Source organism: Cebus imitator, unplaced genomic scaffold, assembly GCF_001604975.1.
Source record: "Cebus imitator isolate Cc_AM_T3 unplaced genomic scaffold, Cebus_imitator-1.0 Scaffold342, whole genome shotgun sequence".
NCBI classification, from domain to species: Eukaryota; Metazoa; Chordata; class Mammalia; order Primates; family Cebidae; genus Cebus; species Cebus imitator.
The window spans coordinates 1,047,764-1,069,744 of NW_016107657.1; the positions used below are offsets into that span (position 1 = coordinate 1,047,764).

The 21,981-nt window shown below is 36.6% G+C and overlaps 1 protein-coding gene across 6 annotated transcripts in view; it reads left to right on the forward strand.

Annotated features, from left to right (window-relative positions):
* Positions 1–21,981, forward strand: part of KIAA1328 (KIAA1328 ortholog) — a 340,638-nt gene that overhangs the window by 294,612 nt on the left and 24,045 nt on the right. For all 6 annotated transcript variants that reach the window (XM_017505777.2, XM_017505778.2, XM_037730389.1 and 3 more), the window contains one exon: positions 585–693. In XM_017505777.2, the coding sequence (XP_017361266.1) occupies positions 585–693 (109 nt within the window). The remainder of the gene's footprint in view (positions 1–584; positions 694–21,981) is intronic.

Genomic DNA, 21,981 nt, shown 5'->3' on the forward strand with positions numbered 1-21,981 from the left:
GTTTATTGGAAAGGAATTGAGGCCAAGTCAACCAGTTCTTGGGAGGATAAACTATTGCTTTGGAACTTTCCTGTGGCTCTTGAATGAATAGTTAGTTGAGCATATCTTCCAATTAAGACATGTGTTTTAGCCACTATTGAGTTCTCTAAAAGAAACTTTCAAGGGTTACATATATCTTGAAAGTTTTTTAAAGAGGATCCATTTAATTTAGAGGGTTTAGAAGTACAAAGTGCTGGAATCTTTCTTATGAAAATTAAAGGGAACAAAATATAAAACATTCCACTTCCTTGGGCATTTTCACAGTAAACCAAAATCAGCAGGGGTTTGCTAGGCAATCAGGCTTATAAACAAAATCTCTAGTTAGTCTGTCATTGCAAAAATATACTTTTTAAAAGAACATTATAGATCTCTCATGTTTATAAAACCGAAGTGAGTTTTTCATATGCCATTGTTCCATTTCAGGGAAACAAGTGGCTTACCTTTGAAGCTTGGACATTCCTATAATATCTAATATATTACTCAGAATGAACTTTTCCATATGCTTTTATTGAATGCCCAAATTATTTTCTTTATTGTTCATTTAGGGACAGCAACAGGAGTTAGAAAAGACGCGTCCACATCTCCTCTGCCAACAGGAAGCCTAAAGGATCTTGTCACCACAGCCTCACCATCATTACAGCACACCACCTCCCAGTAAGCTTCAGAGATTCTTTTAGTTTTTAATATTCTCCCTATGAAAACATTTTTTGAAGTTTCTTTAATAAGGAATGGAAATATCTTGATAATTCTTAGTGACTGTTTCTCAACAGAGGTCCTTCTTTTGAAGCATCCAGACTAGGCCAGTTTGAACTACATGGAGTCCTTTTCTTTATACATGTGCTTTCTTAGTCGATCATGGTAATGGGTAAGGGTTTCCGTACAAACCTAAAGCTAATCCTGTCCTTCATCAGAAAGTCTCTTTAGCAGCAGGTCTTTCCCAATTGTCACAGAATAGTTGTACATTTAGACTGTAATTTTAGCTAGCTGAAATCATTGATTTTGAACATTATAGCAGCTTTTGTACTAAATGAATACCAATATTTGCTTATATCACAGACATTTGAGGGGTTAAGCATTTGATCAGCCTTTTCTGGATCCAGGGAAATAAATATATTATTTAAAATTTTTCATATCTCTTAAACCAACTCCCACAGTATGTAATTAAGGCTGATATATAAACATCAACACCAAAAGGGCATGGCTTATGTTTCCTTGGGAATATGATTGGTTTTGAGCACTCAGATTCATAGCATCATTTCCAATGAATTGAATATAAATGTTAAGAATTAATTTGTAGTTAAAGTCCTTTGGCTTTGCAAAGTAGAAATCCCCAAATTATAGGTCTCAAGTCTGATGATTTTAAAGTTGTACTCTGAAACTTATTCTTTTGGTTTGAGGTAACTTCAAAAATAAGAGAAACATTATTTCTTCCTCCTCTAAAAAATTGTATGCTCGTCCAATGCCTATAGATATGCTGTTCCAAAGAAGCCAAACCTAGGAAACAGTGTGTTCATCCTATTTTGAGTCTTTTTGTCATTCTTTAATTCTGGAGTGGAAAAGTAAAAATCTTAAAGAACTTTTGAGAAATTACTCCAACACAAAAGATAATATTAATAACAATGGCTGCCATCTATTAAGTATCTGCCACATCCACAACACCTTGCCAAGCCTTGTCTTATCTAATCTTCACAACCTTATGAGGTGGTACTATTATCCGCATTTTAAAAATTAGGGAAGTGAGGCTCAGAGACATTGAAGAACTCTCTAAGATCACATAGCTGACAACAGACAAAGCCAGCATTTCAGACTCCAAACCTCATAATCTTAAATATTCTAATAGTTGACAATGACAACCTCTCTATTTTGGAGGCCACCCACAATCTAAAAGAGAATATAATTAGTCTGCCACAACCTTTCACTGTTGCTGCTTTCTTTTATTTTTAATGCTACTATTGTTGGCATTCTGCCTAAGACCTACAATAAGTTGTGATTCTGAAATGTTGATGGGGCTTCCTTTTTGGATCACTTAACCTTGTGTCTAAAAGCTTATGCTCAGAGGGTTTCCATCCCAGCTCACCTTGAGGGATTCATTTGGAGGAGTTAGAGGTAAAGAAGGGAGATAATCTGGATTTTCAATCTTAGTGAATTTTCCTATTGTTAAAAATTAAAATGAGATCTTTAACACCACTTTAACATGTTTTTGATGGTTGCATTTCAGTTTAGAGGGAAGCAAAAAAAAAAAAAAATAGTGGAATAAAATGTTTTCCCAGTAAAGGTTTTATAAAACATCTTCAGCACATATTTTTTGAATGGACCATATCAACACTGTAGAGTTTTACAAGCCCAGTTTAAAACTGCTGTGAAGAGTCATATTTGCAGTCCTTTAAAAAATGATTATCTATTTGTTCTTAATGTTGCAGATCAGCTAAATATAGATTCTCAGAAGCTTCCTAAGTAATGAGCATTTGGCTTAATAAAACAATGGGGAGCACGCTAGATTTTTTCCTTAGAAATGCATGATGGCATCATATAGGTCTCTTATACGAAGTGCAGAGTTAAAAAAAAAAATCAGTACTATAAAAATCATTTACTAGGAAGGTTATAGTGGTGGCTTTCCAGATTTCAGAATCAGGATTATTTGAATTGTTTTTATTTCAAAGTGTAGAAAAGGTATTTTTTTAAATAGACTATGTATCAGTTACATGCAAACTCTTAATGTAAGAAAAAAGGTTTCTTTACCTCAACAAACCTTTGAAAGTACCGAAGAGAATAAGAGTAAAATCTCTTCTCCTGTCCACCTTAAATTTAATTTTCAAGACCTGCAAATGAGGATGAGCGTGAGACAGATACCAGTGGGAGACAGGCTTTCCTTTGTTCTCTGAAAATACCTGGAAGAGTTCCATTTCATTCTATGTGCAGGTGAAAACAGGTGTAGCAAAGTCAGCTTTCCCATTCACAGTGTTGGTTGTTAATTGTTTTCACTGCTGGCTTGTCAATATAATGTGAAATTTTCATTCCCCATTCAATATAGAAAAAGTTGTGGCTGAAAATGTTAACATTTGCATTTTTATTTGTTGATTTATTTAAAGGACAGCCTCTCCTACAGCAATCCATCACTTGGTGACACCCCAAATATGAATAATGTATTGTAGACTTGCAGTTACAATGTGTAATAAGTGCTAGAGACAGTAAAGGAATGTTAACTATGTTGCAAATGTAATATTTATTGACTCATAAAGTTTATTGCTTTCAAGGTTCAATAATACTGACCATAAGACATTTATATCACTTATCCTGATTTTAGCTGGACACCTTTGTATGTAGAAATATTCATCTATCTCATGCTAATAAAATAAATATATAATTTACAGCATAAGCAAAGAGGGCATTATAGTTTTCTGTGCTGAAAGCTGCAGTGTTTTTTCTCTCCATATCACTTCTGTTTTTCCACACTGATCACACACCCCTAAGCTGCCTGAAAGAATAAGCACAGTGGTCATCTTGGTACAAGAGGGTGGTGAAGCTGAATTAAATGTACCATTCATTTCTGCTTGGATAGAACAAGCAATGAATGCCCCATGGACCACTCCATCTGGAAAGAGGAGTGAAGGGGCTTTCTCTCTGTCATTCTGAACACCTCAGGATAGGTGAGCCTTTTCTCTAAGAGAAAGTTAAGTAAATACCTTCCCTGACATAAGAGTGAGTCAGAGTTTACCAAGTCTACTTGATCTTCTAGTCTCCAGTGAGAAGCCAGAGCTGGGCAAATTACTATTTGCTTCTCAAATGAATGTGTTATGAGCACAGATATAACTAATAAGTAACCATTTTGTGCCTTCCAGAATGAGGTGTGTCCATTGCCAACAATAAAAATCATTCAGGAAATAACTAACACCCAAAGCAAAAGAAGTAATGATAATTAGCAACCATCAGCTGTAATTGCCATCTACATTAAGATGCAGAATTATGTACTTCTTCGTTATAAATAGCATTTCTAATTGTACTTGATGTATGCCAATTTAATCAAAAAGTATACTTGCAACAGGCAGATATTTGCATTAATGTAGCTTTGGATCTTTAAGTCTTTTATTTCAAATTCGACTGGAAAAGAAGGCCTCTTAACGCCGGTATATCTTTTATATGTTGGTGTCTTTTTCTATTCAGGCATGTAGATCTGATACATTTTATATTAAAATGAAGATAGTATCTTCTGGGATTGCTCAATGCAACAGAAATCTTGTCACCTTTAAAAATGTTGGTTGAGTTTCTATTTTTCAGTCATATGTTAACACAATGATGATTGTGGGACCCTGATAAACAGAGGCACACCAGGTGTACAGCGGCAGGATCAAATTTTCAGTCCCTGAAGTAAAACATTACTAAGGTCACTTCTCTCTGTTTTTCTATGACTCCTACAAACAGTTACAGCTGGTACTTTCCCTGTGCCTGTGTGTTTGTGGGTGTGCATGTGTGTGTGTGTGTGTGTGTGTGTGTGTGTATGTAAGATGTAAAGAAAGAAAGGGAGATTTCACCAAATCATGCTCAACTAGTGAATTTTCAGAACTGGAACTGGAATTAGCCTGTTTCTAGGATGTACTGTTCACCTATTTAGCTTTTGCTTTTTTTTTTTTTTTTTTTTGAGTTTCTAAGGACAATACAAAAATGTTAAATGTTTTTGTTTTATTGCTTTTTGAGTTACTGGTGGGGAGAGGTGTTGATTTTGTGAAGCTTCTTTTTTCTTGACAGGATTTGGAAAATACTTGAGTACATGCTTTGAGGGACTTGATAAATTATTTGGGTGCTTAAAAAATATGTTATTTTTATTAATGACACATCATAATTACACATATTTTGAGGTATATTGTGATGTTTCAATACATGTATGTATTGTGTAATGATCAAATCAAAAAATCTAGCACATCCATCACCTCATACATTTATCATTTCTTTATGATGAGAATGTTCAAAATCTTCTCTTCTAGTTATTTTGAAATATACTCAGTTGGTGCAAAAGTAATTGCAGTTTTTTTCTATTAAAAGTAATGGCAAAAACCGCAATTACTCTTGTACCAACCTAATACAATGCAATATTGTTAACCATAGTCACCCTACTGCACGATAGAACATCAGAACTTATTCCTCCCAACTGTAACTTTGTACCCAGTGACCCATCTCTCCCTATGTCCCACCTCCCATTCTTCCTAGCCTTTAGTAATCACTATCACTCTCTACTTCTATAAGATCAGCTTTTTTAGATCCCATATACAGCCGAGGTTGCTTGTTGGAAAGCAGTTGAGGCCAAGTCAACCAGTTCAGTATTTGTTTTCTGTGCCTGGCTTATTTCACTTGACATAATATCCTTCAGGTTCATCTATGTTGCCACAAATGACAGGATTTCATTCCTTTTTATGGCTGAATAGTATTCATTGTGTATGTATACCACATTTTCATTATCCATTCATCCATTTATGGACACCTAGGTTGATTCCATGTCGTGGCTGTTATGAGTGCTTCAGTAAACATGGAGTGCAGATATCTCTTTGACATACTGGTTTCATTTCCTTCAAATATACCCAGCAGTGGGATTGTTGGATCATCTGGTAGTTCTTTTTGTAATTTTTTGAGGAACATCCATACTATTTTCATAACGGCTGTACTACTTTACATTCCAACACAATAGTATACAAGAGTTTCCTTTCTCCATATCCTTGCCAACACTTGGCCTTTGGTAACAGCCATTCTAACAGGAATGAAATGGTATTTCATTGTGGTTTTGATTTGTATTTTCCTGATGATTATTGATTTTGAGAATCTTTTCACGTATCTGTTAGCCATTTTTATGTTTTCCTTTGAGAAATGTCTATTCAGGTCTTTTACCTATTTTTTTTTTAGTCACTTTGTTTTCTTGCTGTTAAGTTCCTTATATATTGTGGATAGTAACTCCTTATCAGATGGCTAATTTGCAAATATTTTCTCCCATTCTGATGGCTAATTTGCAAATATTGCCTCCCGTTCTGCACAGACAACCTTCTGTCCTTGCTGTGCAGAAGCTTTGATGTAATCCTCTTTGTCTGTTTTTGCTTTTGTTGCCTGTGCTTTTGTGGCTATATCCAGGAAAGCCTTGTCCTGACCAGTGCCTGGAGATTTTCCTCTATGTTTTCTTCAAGTAGTTCCATAGTTTCAGGACTTCCATTTAAGCCTTTAATCTATTTTGATTTGATTTTTTTGTAGCTGACAAGAGATAAGGGGTCTATTTTCATTCTTCTCTATGTCTGCATGTCGATATCCAGTTTTTCCAGCATTGAAAAGAAAATTCTTTTTCCAAATGTGTTCTTCACACATTTGTCAAATATCAATTGGTTGTAAGTACATTGATTTATTTCCATGCTCTTTATTATGTTAATAGTTTGGTTGGGTTTTTTTTTAAGGACCTTCCTTTCTGTCGATTGTATACTTAATGTGTTCTGAAAATTTTGCTGTAAGTTTATGCCTTGCTGAGCTTTCAATAGTACAGTTGCCTATGCAAAGCCATGCTCACAAGGCAGCTGTTTAGACACAACTGACTAGAAGGTGGCTTGTGAGATCTTTGGCCCACTGAGACTGAAATCTAGGAACTAGGCTCAGAAGTATCTGAATTTATAGATTCAATCCTATCCCCATCAAGCTACCATTGACTTTCTTCATAGAATTGGGAAAAAAATACCTTAAACTTCATATGAAACCAAAAGAGAGCCTGCATAGCTAAGACAATCCTAAGCAAAAATGAAAACAAAAACAAAGCTGGAGGCATCATGTTACCTGACTTCAAACTATACTACAAAGCTACAATAATCAAAACAGTATGGTTCTAGTACCAAAGCAGAGATATAGACCAATGGAACAGAACAGAAGCCTCAGAAATAACACCACACATCTACAACCATCTGATCTTTGACAAACCTAACAAAAACAAGCAATGGGGAAAGGATTCCCTATTTAATAAATGGTGTTGGGAAAACTGGCTAGCCATATGCAGAAAGCTGAAACTGGGTCCCTTCCTCACACCTTATACAAAAATTAACTCCAGATGGATTAAAGATTTAAACATAAGACCTAACAGCATAAAAACCCTAGAAGAAAATGGAGGCAAAACCATTAAGGACATGGCATAGGCAAGGACTTCATGACTAAAACACCAAAAGCAATGGCAACAAAAGCCAAAATAGACAAATTGGATCTAATTAAACTTAAGAGCTTCTGCACACCAAAAGAAACTAGCATTAGAGTGAACTGGCAACCAACAGAATGGAGAAAAATTTTTGCAATCTACCCATCTGACAAAGGGCTAACATCCAGAATCTACAAAGAGCTTAAATAGATTTACAAGAAAAAAACAACCCCATCAAAAAGTGGGCAAAGGATATGAATAGACACTTCTCAAAAGAAGACATGTATGCAGCCAATAAACATATGAAAAAAAGCTCATCATCACTGCATTAGAGAAATGCAAATCAAAACCACATTGAGATACCATCTCACACCAGTTAGAATGGTGATCATTAAAAAATCTGGAGACAACAGATGCTGGAGAGGATGTGGAGAAATAGGAATACTTGTACACTGTTGGTGGGAGTGTAAATTAGTTCAACCATTGTGGAAGACAGTGTGGCGAATCCTCAAGGATCTAGAACTAGAAATACCATTTGACCCAACAATCCCATTACTGGGTATATACCCAAAGGATTATCAAACATTCTATTATAAAGATACATACACACATATGTTTATTGCAGCACTGTTTACAATAGTAAAGACTTGGAACCAACCCAAATGCTCATTAATGACAGACTGGATAAAAAGAATGTGGCACATATACACCGTGGAATACTATACAGCCATAAAAAAGGATGAGTTTATGTCCTTTGCAGGGACATGGATGAAGCTGGAAACCATCATCCTCAGCAAACTGACACAGGAACAAAAAACTTAACACCACGTGTTTTCACTCATAAGTGGGTGTTGAATAATGAGAACACATGGACACAAGGAGGGGAACATCACACACCTGGGCCTGTCAGGGGATGGGGCCCTAGGGGAGGGATAGCAGGGGGTGGGGGGGTTGGGGAGGGCTAACATTAGGAGAAATACGTAATGTAGATGATGAGGGGATGGGTGCAGCAAACCACCATGGCACGTGTACACCTATGTAACAGACCTGCACATTCTGCACATGTACCCCAGAACTTAAAGTATAATTTAAATAATAATAAATATAAATAAGTAAACTATGTACATTAAAAAAAAACTCTCAAGGTCATCAAAGACAAGAAGAGTCAGAATGTGTCACAGCCAAGAGGAGCCTAGGGACACATGATGTGGGATCCTGGGACAGAAAGATAACATCAAGTATAAACCAAGAAAACCTTAGGTATGGACTTCAGTTAATAATAATGTCTCATTCTGCATTAATTGTAACAAATGTTCCACCGTACTAATGCAAGATGTTAATAATGGGGGAACTGGATGTGGGCTGTATTTCTCTGTACTATTTTCATAATTTCTCTGCAAATATAAAGCCATTCTAAAGTTAGAAAAAATATATATCAGATAGAATTTATTCTCATTTTTCCAAAATGACTTCTTAAAGTATGAGCTGTAAAGCTGAGAACTGTCATTTTAGCTTTCCTTTCCTTCAGAGTAGCAGTTTACACACTATACACAAAGTAACATTAACCATAACTTTTCCATTTTGAGTATCTTGTAAATAAGAAAATTAAAACCAAATGAAATGATGCATATCAACTATGCTAATCTGAAAACTTCAGAAAATAATATATTGATCATATAAAAGAAAATATGGAGTTATAAACATGCCTGTCTCCCATGTTTAAGCAGGAGGGTAAAAAGCCCAGCCATTCAAAAGGATTTCCATTTAGTTGGTTTGATAACTTGGAATTCAGGCTGCTGCAGTACCACCAAGAACAATAGAATGTATAGAAATTCTTAAGTGTTTGATGAAAAGATACTGCTTTTAGTTAAGTCATGATGTTGGACAGATACTGTAATCCCCACTGTTAAAGCCATTAATAAAAGAATCCATTCTTCTTTCACATACTGGTTTATAGTGTGTAAGTTAGGAAAATAAAGACAAATAGGCTAGGTAGAAATAACAATGATGTAGCAAATTCTAAGAAGTGAATTCAACTTGAAGAAGATTGTCAAGACATTCTTACTATAGAAAGAGTATATTGTACTTGGGAAAATGTACATTAGACAACAGCTTATATTTACTACTCACTTAGATAGAATTCTACTCCTTGGCTTCAGGAAATCTTTCTAAAGGCCTAAGTTCTGGGTGAGGAGATTGTGAGAGGTATTTTATTTTTCACACTATTTTTCAAATGTTCTACAACAATATTATATTACTTCTATTGTTTTAGAAACAATGTTTCTAAAACTAAAAAGAAGACAAAGGAAACACACTTACAGGAGACAAACCCATTTCAAACTTTTACACTCAGTAGTTCCAAGTAGTTGCAAAAACCCTAAAGTTACTCTTGGCCCATATGACATAAATATCTTATTTCTTTGTCAACCCAGCAATAGATGAGGATTTTGCTTCCTTGTTGTGTCTTCTCCAGGGTACTGAACTCTGAAAACTGCTGTGATTGGTGACATCTGTTCAGTATTGCCAGTTCCTGCTGTCATTTCACAGCTTTTAGCCTCACAAACTGCCATTTTAGAGTTGTTCATTTGGTCCAATGTTATCAAATTCCCTTAACTTCAACTTTAAGAAATATTTTTTTAGTGTCTCTTCCTTCGGCACTTTAATGCTTTTATAAAAATTATTTTGTATGTTACCTAATGTATTCCTTACAATCACAAGAAAGTAAAGCTCCAAGAAGCAATTACAGAACAATTAAGAGCCCAGGTGTAATAATTATAACTCCATGGTGTATAGGCCTAGGTTTGAATGCTAGCTATGTGGTTTTGAACAAAACATTTAATTTAATGTATAAAATGGGAATAATAATATTTCCCTCATAGGCATGCCATGATGATTAAGCAGGATAGATCATGTAAAGTACCTAGCACAGGTACTAAGTGCTCCATAAATAGCAGTTGTCATTATAGAACTTCCCAGGGTCACTCAAGCAGTCAGGAACAAGCTAGGATTTGGACCTTCCTTTTGTGATTCCAAACTATGAGTGTATCCCCTAACAAAGGCTTAGGAGTAGGGTTAGGTTCATCTCAGAGGTGAGCAATTTGGTTGTATTTTTTATGTTGACTTTGCAGACATGCCTGTTACTTTGCCTCCACATGCCCAATTCCTATGTGAAAATATGAATATTAATAGCTATTTTATAAATTTGCTCCAAGGATTAAATATGACTGTGTATGCAAAGCCTTTAACTTGATGCTTATCCATATTGGGCACTCAGTGTTAGCTTTCTTCTTCCGTGCTCTGGGAAATAAGACTTCTTTGGGCATCTAAAACAATACATGTGAACGGTACTGCCCCTCTGCCAAATGCTCTAAGTGAGTGCTTCTGCCAAGATGTGACTTAGAAGCAAGCCACATGTTTATGAATGACCCTGCATTCAAAGGGTTTTCTTTATTCAGTGTTGGTGAATTTTCCAGTGTTTTGGGACTTCCTCTCCATTTGTTTTTCTTCTAAATGGATGAGGGTAGGAAGTAAGATTCTTGTCTAGATCATAGGGTTAAGATTTTCTTGTTTTCCTAGGATATCTGTTTCTAGAGTCACGCGAGGACTGACCGACGTTACTGATAATTGATTTTGCCCTCATAATTAGCCATTTCATAAGATTCGGAAAGGATTTAATTCCCTTCAGAGCAGTGGTTCTAAAATCTCTCTGCATGTTGGAATCACTTAGGAATCTTTAAAAAATACCTATATCTAGGCTTCATTCCAGATTAATTGACTCAAAATTACCCATAATAGGCTCCAGTGATGTGTGTTTTTGATTTTTCAAAAAGACTCTGATGCACTTTGTCTAAAGACACATATTTGGAAATCCCTGCTCTGGAGTTGCACATCCCCTTACTACCTAACCCCAGCACACCAACATTCTCCCTTTCTTTATTCTGTCCCCTACCTAACCCCAGGGCCTCTCCTTTCCATTGGCAATTTTTATTAGTCATCATTATCCTCCTCCCAAGGGATTATCAGACTATATCAATCTGCAGTGAAAAAACTAAGAAGCCCTTAAATGACTTGACTTATCAATTTAAATTGTTGGAATTGGGGATTAATTGCTAAAACGTATTGCTGGTGTCAGTCTTCTCTACAAAAAGCTTGTACAGACTCATCATTTGTGAGAGAACTCTCAGCAAGTTTAAGAGAAAATTTCCTAAGGAAACATTCCTGATGCTTTCTATCACTTTCTCTTCTGTGCTTCATCTTTCTCCATAGTACTTATCACCTTCTAATATGCCGTATAATTTACTAGTGTGTTTTATTTATTGTTTGTCTCTCCCCCTTCCTCTCCTGCCCCACAAAGGATGTGAATTTTATGGGCACAGGTATTTTTTCTATTATTTTCTATTCCCTTCATCTCTGCACAAGAGCAGAGCCTGGCTCACAATAGACATTGAATAAATATTTGTTGGATAGATGAAATAGTGAGTGGTCATAAACAAAGTGAATGTTTCTTTTTAACTTACCAGTTCATGACATTCCTGTGGACACCTATTTTGCTTTATGTCTTCACCACATCTCCAAAAGAAAACATTGTTTCTGCACGTTAGAATTAAAGGCCAAAGATCTGGATTTATCCTGCCTCTACAGCTTACTACCAACAAAACTTCAAAAAACTCCCTTGACCACATGGTACCTAAGTTTTCCAGGCTTCTGTCCTATCTGTCTGACCCTTACCCTTTGTTTAGAGATAAAAATCAACAGAAAAACAGGTACATCTGTCTCTTGATTTCAGAGTAATTTACACATTTGTAGAATAAAGTATGAAGAAATAAACATTTCCAAAAATAATTATATAATCGATTTCAGAATAACATGGCTTAAACTTCCCATTAAAAATGTTTGGGTTTTGTGCTTGGTCAGTAGTTTAGAGAAACCATGTCATTCACAGCATGGCACAGAGCAATTCCATGAGAAGCACTGACCTTCCCAGTTGACAAGGGGCCCAGTACAGTTACATGTTCTGAGATTATGCTCTGTGAACATTATGAAGGTTTACTTTTTAAATTTTAAACAAAAACATGTCTGGAAAACATCAGATCTTACCATATGAAAGACACCAACTGAAAGAGATAGAAAAAAAGATAACACGCTTGGTTGCCAGTCACACTGAAAAACATGACCATATATTAATGTAGGCTACATGCTTGGCCTTGGGGAAAGAATGTTCAGAATTGTGCCTAATAGTACCAAGAATGCCCTGTGTAAATCAAAGACTATCAGCAAGAATACTTACAATGGAGAAGACAAAGAATAAAGTAATTAGTGGTAATTGGCTAATGTATCTGCAACTCAGCTGGACATTTTTTGTATACACTGTTGATATATTTAAATATATATACATATATAGTGATAAATATGTGTGTGTGTATATATATACACACATACACACACACAACCACTTTTAATATATTGAATATTTTCATCTTAATGGGCTATTCTCCCCCCCAAAAAAAAGACAGACAGTCTATTTTTCTCCTTCAGCTTACTTTTGTTTTATTCCTTGTGGGGAAATTCATTTTAACATTTTATATTGTCTGTAACTGCTTAGGAGTTAACCATAAAAATTATCATTAAACAGTTGTATATGAAAGTTCTTTGTTTAGTGGCATTCTTGATACTATTAGGCACAATTCTGAACATTCTTTCCTCAAGGCAAAGCATGTAGCTGACTATATGGTCACATTTTTCAATGTGACTGATGACCTCAATTTGGACATCAAGGATATCATATCTCTCTCTCTCTCTCTCTCTCTCTTTCTCTCTCCCCCCCCTCCTCTTTCTTTCTTTCTTTCTGACAGGTCTCACTCTGTCCCCCAGGCTGGAGTACAGTGGCACATCTCACTGCAACCTCTGCCTCCCAGGTGCAAGGGATTCTCCTGCCTCAGCCTCCCAAATAGCTGGGATTACAAGCATGCACCACCATTCCTGGCTAATTTTTCTATTTTTGGTAGAGGCGGCATTTCACTAGGTCGGCCAGGCTGGTCTCAAACTCCTGACCTCAGGTGATCCACCCTCCTTGGCCTCCCAAAGTGCTGAGATTACAGCTGTGAGCCACCTCGCCTTTGTCTCAGCCACCTCGCCTGGCCCATAATCTTTTTTCTTATGTCTTTGTAAGCTTAAAAGGAGGCTGAGTGCAGTGGCTCATGCCTGTAATCCCAACACTTTCTGAAGCCAAGGAGGGAGGGTCCTTTGAGCTCAGGAGTTTGAGACCAGCCTGGGCAACATAGTGAGGCCTTGTACCTAATAAAAATGTTAAAAATTAGCCAGGCATGATGGCATGTGCTTGTAGCCCCAGCTACTCAGGAGGCTGAGGCAGGAGGATCCCTTGTACCCAGGAGGTAGAAGCTGCAGTGAGCTGCGATCACACCACTGCACTCCAGCCTGGGTGACAGAGTGAGACCCTGTCTCAAAAAAATATAAATAAATAAATAAAGGGAAATGCATGAACATTGTTACTTTCATTAGGCTTAAGACTTCTGGATCTATGTTCTCACCAAATCATCTTTACTATGCATTTTTAGAGGATATAAATTAACTTCTTGGTGTACAAATCCTTATGAAAGAAAGAATGATTACCCATGAAAGAAAGATTCCAAGTTGATTTCAAAGCTCAACAGCAATTGACCAACACATTTTCTGCTTACTTATTAAGGCTTTCATTGATTTTCTTATTATCATGGGTGCTTACTGAAAAAAGTATGACTATTACTGAGAAAAAAAAAAGGCCTATCATCATCCAGGCACAGTGGCTCACATCTGTAATCCTAGCACTTTGGGAGGCCAAGGTGAGTGGATCACCTGAGACCGGGAATTTAAGACCAGCCTGGCCAACATGTCAAAACCCCATCTCTACTAAAGTAAAAAATTAGCTGGGTGTGGTGGTGGATGCCCGTAGTTTCAGTTACTCAGGATGCTGAGGCAGGAGGATCGCTTCCTAGGAGGCAGAGGTTGCAGTGAGCCAAGATTGTGCCAATATATTCCAGCCCAGGTGACAAAATGAGACTCTGTCTCAAAAAAAAAAAAAAAAAAAAAAGTTTATCATCTTGTTGCTTGGTGGCCACCCCCAAATACTAATAAATGATCAACTTTCTTGGAACATAAGCCTCTTAGCAGACAAGGGGAGAGTGATTACTGTTGTACCTGAGAGGTTGTTTCTTCCTATAGGAAAGCTGGGAGATTCTGAGGTGGGTTGGGATTTGTATTAGAATAGGGACCCTGCATCAAGCTCTTCCCACCACATGGGCTACTTGAAACCCTCAGCCAATAATTAGAGTGAAAAAAGAAAATTTCAAGCCCAATACCTGCACAGCAAGATAGAAAGCAGACAAAAGTTGTATATAGTTGCATGTCTTGTACAAACCTTGTATACAGTTGTTTCTTAACATACATGAATAATTTATCCTTTCTACATTTTGACAGTTGAAAGATATTCTGGATTAATGTTCATATTAAATAGTAATGTATGATAAGGAAGATAAGATAAAAAGCCTTGCTTAGCCAGGAGGATTTTTTTAATGTTTTATTTTGCATAAATAAAAGGATGCTAGGAATTGTATCTCAGGGTTTTTTTCCCCCTCTCGGACTCTGATCAACCCTGATGAAGCATATTTAAGAGCCAAGATGGAAGCCAATCCCTGCTAGGAAAGAGATGTTCAACTTGTTTCTTACCGAGAGCTGTCTCCTCCCTGTCTTTTGTAGGACAGGGCCCTGAAAGATACCTGTCCTACAGAAGTCTCCACAGTCATGTATTTAGTGCTTGGTGTAACCTAATGAAGTCTGGAAGCATCTGCCTGGGACATATGCCCTACCAGATTTTAAATGGACTCTGTACCACAAATGGTGTTTATAGAATATAAATAAGCTTCTTGGTATACAAATCCTAATGAAAGAAAAATAAATTATCCATGAAAGAAAGATTCCAAGTTGGTTTTGAAGCTCAAGAGCAATTGGCCTTGAGCTTCAAATCAAAGTACGGACTTTCATTCGAATGCTTTTAAGTGTTCTCTATTAGTGAAGTGATGCCGCCTTGGCACAGATGGGGTAAGTGCTGAGCCAGATAGCTCAGAGGGGAGTCCTTAGTCGGTGTCCCTTCATTCCATCCAGCCTGTTGGATCGAATGAACAGGATGCATATTGTCTTCACAGCCTGGCCATTACTGAGAAATGTGCTGCTTCTAGACCAGTCGATAAGACTCCATCTCCTGTCTTCTGGATGAAATGGACCAGTCGGGGAGGAGCCAGACTCTGGCAAAAGCTGAGGTGATGCTTCATCTCACGGGTGGATCATAGTAATACAAACCACTGGTATACACATGAACAAGATAATTAGTGGCAGAACTAAGACTGGAACTGGCTCACACCCATTAGAACAGTGGAACCTCTGTGGACAGCGGGAGGGTTAGGAGTCACTGGGAATTGCTGTGATGCTCCTGGAGGGGCCTCCTCAGCCAGAATAACAGTTTCCCTTTGTTCCTGGTTCAACACTGCTAGAGCTTCATAGCTTTTCCAGAACTGTCTCCTCCAGTAAGTTTATGCCTCACCACAGGTTTCCCTAATTCTTTTCTCTTTTTCCTTTGGATATAAATATTTTTCTAAAATGTTTCTACTGCTGTATCAACGTTAGGTCACATGGTATTGACTTTTATTCAAACAGGAAGATTTCATAGCAGAATTATAGCATTATATCATTACTTCAGCGGTATCTTTTTTATCAATGTGAAAATTTAAATTTCAGGCCCTGCTAACTTCACAGCTTTTTATGCTTTTTTATGCTTTCTCTGCTCCTGTTGTTGCATAAAGAGTAAATCCCTGTATCACATTCATTTCAGAATGAAGGAAAGTAAAAGTTGATCGATTTGAGATCTCGAGAGTTAAGTAAAAATCAGTTGGCAAAAGCTGCTATTAAAAGAGAAAAAAAAAAAAGAAGAATTCTTTTCAGCTAATATGGCTTTCCATGTGGGTGAGGATAGTCCCAAGACTAGAAAGAAGAAAACACCTCCCCGTTAACCGTGGTTACTGGGACTGTTTCATTAGCATGGATTATCATACATTTCTGGATTATACCATAAGACATCCTCAAGCATGTAGGTATAAAAAGCAGTCTCTCCTTCGCACAGCTATTTGAAAGAGAGAATCAAATGTAGTAGGGAAAGCTATCAGTATAAGGAAAAGTCTGGAAAAGGTTAATAGCAAATATAGTGGGGGAAAAAGTCAGCCCTTATTATTTAAATTGGATATTTGATTAAAATAAATTATTTTAAAAATGAAATCAAATGCCTATATACAGAAGTTTTTCGTATCAGTGGTTTAAGATCAAGATAGTATAGAATTCAAATTATAACTTAATACCATAAGCTATTTAACATTAATTTCTAAGAAATATATTCATATAGCCTTTATAAAAATTATGAAATACTGTATGACCTATAACAAACTATTTCAAGTTTACTTTTCTGCCACCAACTTCAGACCATGGATCCAAAGTCAGGTTTAAACTGCTGAATAACATTAATTAGCTATGACACGGGCACTCAGCATACACCTCATAAAACCAACTACAATCTCTCTTTGGAGGGCTATTTATAGGGTTTAGGGAGAGTTTATTCAAGAATCTGTTTGCTAATGAGTTTTTAAGGAAACTGATACCAGTGACTTGTTAGCAATCACTTAAGCACTTATGTTTCTTAGGGACAATTGCAGTGGTACTATAGATTTTAAAAAAAACAAAAAACAAAAAACCACTTAAGTTACCTATAATCCTATCCCGCACTGTATATACTGTATCCACTGTATATACCACTGTCAATATTTTAGTATTTACTATTTTTCCTTCCAGTTATTTTTTCTTTCACTTTTTATGCACTTCTCTTTCTTTAAAGTTTTCCTAAATTGTGAAATATCTGGAAACTAAAAAAGCAAAAACTCTTCCTTATGTTCACCATTCTGTGAATAAATAAGAAAGAGATAGGTGGGAATTTGGTATGCTAAATGAAATTGCCTGGATTGGCCTTTTAGCCAGATCTGTCTGGGTCTTTTTACTGCCAGAGCACTTGGGAAAAACCATAGTTGGTCCCCCAGGGTTGAATTGTTGGAATGAGAATGTACATGTTTCTCTCATAATTTAACGTAGGAATGCTATAATGTGAATAGGTTTCCAATTGGATCTATACAGAAATTTAGTCTGTATTAAAAATCACTGCTATAAATATGTGCTGTATTCTAAAAGTGACTCCTACCTGTGTTTTTGAGGTGAGAAAAATACGTATTAAATCAAGCAATTAGAATGAATTTCTTTGTAGAGGAAGAAATAGTTAAATGGAATCCTTCTGCTTAGGCGTACTGCAGGACAAAGGCATTTCCTGGAGGATGCTGCTTGAATTTTCTGGTTGTCATTCTACTTTGTCAGTTTCCAGAATCACAGGCAGCTTTGGCAAACAATATTTCTTCACCTTTCTGGGATGCAGAGTTTGAGCTAAGAGAGAAAGATATTATTCTTTCTCTGAGCCACTCATGAGACATCAAAATAATGTTGGATTTTTACCTCAGCATACCCCATTTATTCATTTTTTTATCTATTCCCTTCAATTTATCATTGATTTTGACCCAAACAAGGGATGTGAGGTTTAATTACTATGCTGGCCCAGTGCCAACTGTAATGAGCCAGGAGACCCTGGCCTCCCCATCCATCTTCATCAAATTCAGTCCTTCCTATTGATACCTCTTGTGTTTCAATAACAAATGACTCCTACCTGTATTCATTGGGTTTTTCCTTGTCATGAAAGTTTCTAAATTCTTTCAGGCTGGGATAGATTGTGAGTCTGTCTGGGTCTTTCTACTGCTAGAGCACTTGGGGTAAACCCTAGGAGGTCCCTAACCTGGGTAATGCTTCACTGAAACTCTGGTTTCTTTCCCATCTGTTCCTGCTTTATTCATTTCTTGTTTAACAACAATCAAAATATTTCTACCTATGTGGTTGCACTTGGTTTCTCTGTTGACTCCCATTCCATTCCCTTCCTCCTTGTCTGCTGAAGCATTCTAATTTTCTTAGTATCAGTAAAGCCTACAAAAGGAAATAGGGACAATAAATCAGATATAGTTTCTTGCACTATTTCTTTTTTTTTTAACTTCTTTTATACATGTGAATTTAAACACTTCATTATATACGTTACATTGTGTTTACATATTCATTCACTGAAATACTACTGTTCTCAAAGTGGCAAGCAAGTAGCACTTTAGAACCTTATTTTACATGTGCCTGCATTAATTCTCATTCTCTCCCAGTCATAAAGTATCATGGAAGTAACATTAGGTACACCCTAATCACATCTTTTATCATATTTGAGTCAGAGGCATATTCCTTGGGAGAACATCCTGGTTACTATAAACCCAATCCATCATGGCTTGCATTCATAGTATATCAGCTGCTTCACTCACGGTCTTCCATTTTGCATTGAATAGGGGAGTTGGGTGACTGCCTTTTCCAGGAAACACACTGTATGTGATTGACCTTATCTATCCCAAAAGGCCAGATGTTCCCCCATCTCTAATTTTCATCTGAGGTATTAAGTGGAATCATATATTAACCCAAACATGCAACTGTATCAAGAATGAGGGAAACAGTCCTTGAGTTCACAATCCTGACCAACCATTTAAGTAATGGCTCTTCTGGGAGCCGTCTATACTTATCAACAAAGTAGGTGAGCTCTTTGTGTAGCCACTAGTGTCTCTTTCATGATTTTGCCCTTTGACAACCTCTGTCAACTTCTTTGTGACCAGAGGGCAGAGCAATATAATCTGCTATATTAAATTGAATGAATCTCAGGTCTCTTCCAAAGAACTCTGGTTTCAGCCTGCTCACAATCAGTTCTAGTCTCCCAGCTTCAACTATGGCACTGAGGGCAAGCAAAACACCTTAACCTCCAGCTCATCCTGTCCCCACTGAAACAGCCCTGAACACCTGGTTTTACTTACATCTAAAGATAAGTCTGTGGCACACACAAGAAATTGTGTGTGTGTGTGTGTGTGTGTGTGTGTTGTATGGAGGGGGCAAGGGTGTTTCTTGTCTGCTGGGGTGTTCTCTGTAATAGGTTTGTATTAAAGGTTATAAAGTCCATCTATCCATATTGTCTTTCTCTTTGAAAGTATAAAAAAATCAGAAAATAGAACACTACCATTTTATTTTGTAATCTTAAACTTCAAACAATGCACTGATGAATTATTTATGTTGTGGAATGTGTTTTCAATACTGTGTAGCATAAAATGAAATGGATGTATATCCACATGCACCCTGAACTTTCTAAAGTGCACACTAATGAACACAGTAACTAGCATCATTTTGACCTGGTAGAATTTACAAAGCAGGCACTTCTTTCTCTTGGTTTTGGTTTCTGCATTATGTTCTCCCGCAATCAGCTTACAGCTTTTCCTACTGGAGCCTAGCAAGCAATATTGTCTGATTCTAAGCTATCCAACAGTGCTTGTCTCTCAGTACAATCAAGGTTAGGGTCTATAAATTTCCTTGTCATGCTGCCTTCCAGCCATACTAATTGGGCTTTAATTCATAATTAGTAGGAAGTTACAATTCCATACAGCATCTTATATTAAATGGCCATTATCTAACATCATAATTTCACAAAATGATTAAGATGCTAGAAAATGATTAAGATATCTTAAGTTTCCCAGTACTTGGAAGTACAGGCTAGGGATCAAAGGAGGTAATTTTTAAAAATATTAAAAATTTTAATTTTTTAATTTAATTTTTCTATTAAAAAATTAATTAAATTTTTTAATTTTCTTCCTGGCTGCACACAGGAAGAAAAGAAATAAATGAAAGAAAGAAAAGAAATTCTTCCTAAATAATTTTATTTTTATAGTTGCACAGATTATCAAATGTACCCAGATTTGCTTTTCATGTCAAAATCTCTGAGATCAGGTCTGTTGTTACACAGTGATGGGCTTTTACCAAACCTCCCAAAGAGCAACAAAAGGCCAAGAGGAAGCATGCCATGAAGCTTGATTGGTGGGCATTATTGAAGAAGAGGATACAGTAGCTTTTGGGAAGTTATTTCTGTTAATGATAATATGTATGAAAACTTCACTTGGGACTGATAGCCAAGAGAAAAAAAGGATACAGGTGTACAGTCGCTCATCCAAAACTCGTGGAGCCAATCAGTTGTAGTCTCTATCTAATTCTGAAATATATTTCAAAATTCAATTTTTAAAAAGGTAACATGGTACATAAACCATATGGGGTACAACATCAGCATAATGTATGATTATTTATATTAACTGGATTAAACAGAGTATATAGTCTCATTAGTTCAGGTCAGATTTTGTCACCACGTAAATTTGAGTTAGGTCAAATGTTGCTACCAAAAGGTTGAGTAAAAACTTTGAGTTTTCAGGAAAAAAACTCTTACAATTTCAGAATTTCAAATGAATATTAACAACCCATTTAATCCTTGGACCACTCTTGGGCATTTTAATTTATTTATTCCTCACCCAGGAATCTCTACAAAAATCTGCTTTCTTTCAAATCATTTCTTCATATTGTTCTCCTAGACAAAATGCTAGGCTACACAGATTACAAAAAGAACCTATTATGGTATTTCATGTCCAGCTGGGTTAAATACTCACTTGTGAGAAACAGAAAACTGAATCGTTTTCAAAATTATTGTCTTATTTAAAAAGAACAAATTCATAGGACATATTTGTGAAAAGTAGGTTTCCTCACATCCCAGTCTCTCAACCAAGTACCCTCCTACCCTTCTTGGATATAACTACTACTAGTTTCCCACATGTCCTTTCAGGGATAATTATGTAAATATAGTCTTAGCTGTGTATATGAATGCATATTCCTCATTCTTTTAAATTGCTGCACAGTGTTCTATTATATGCATGTACCACAATGCAATTAACCAGTTGACTAGAACAGATATTTGAGTTTTTTCCCACTCTTTTGTGATTACAAACACTGCTGCAATGAATATTCCTATATATATCGTTTATACATGTGTGAGGATATCTGTAGGATAAATTCCTAGAAATGGAATTGTGGGTCATAGAACATTTTAAATTTTGGTAGATATTTCCAGATTGTTTTAATAGAGGCCGTACAACTCATGTGTCATCTACAATATTTGAAAGTGCCTAATTTCTGATACCTTTTACAATGCAATCAAAAAGTTTGGTACTGGAGAGAGATCCAAGATGGTTGATCACTAGCAGCTCGGGATTGCAGCTCCCACTGAAAGAGCAGAGAACGAGAGGACGCCACACTTTCAGATCAATTTTTGTTGCTCACACACCAGGAGATTCCCAGCGGAGGAGCCCCACATGTCGGCAGCATGACTCTTGAGGCCGGTGAGGCATTTTTGCCGCTGCCTTGGTGTGGCGGTTCTTGGTGCAGAGTCAGAAAAGCACTATCAAGCTTAAAGCCGCTGTTTTGGCCGGAGCAGTGAGTTGCTCAGATTCTAGCGCCGGGAATCAACAAGTTGGACGTCCATTCAGAAACCCAACTATAAAGACGGTAATTATAAAGACCACAGATGGATAAATTTATAATGAAGGGAAGAAACCAGCCTAAAAAGGCTGAGAATACCCAAAATCAGAATGCCTCTCCCTCTACAGGGGATCACAGTTCTTCATCAGAAACAGAACAAGTCCTGATGGAGAAAGACTGTGTTCCATTAGCAGAAGCAGGCTTTAAAAAGTGGATGATAAGAAACTTCTGGGAATTAAAAGAAC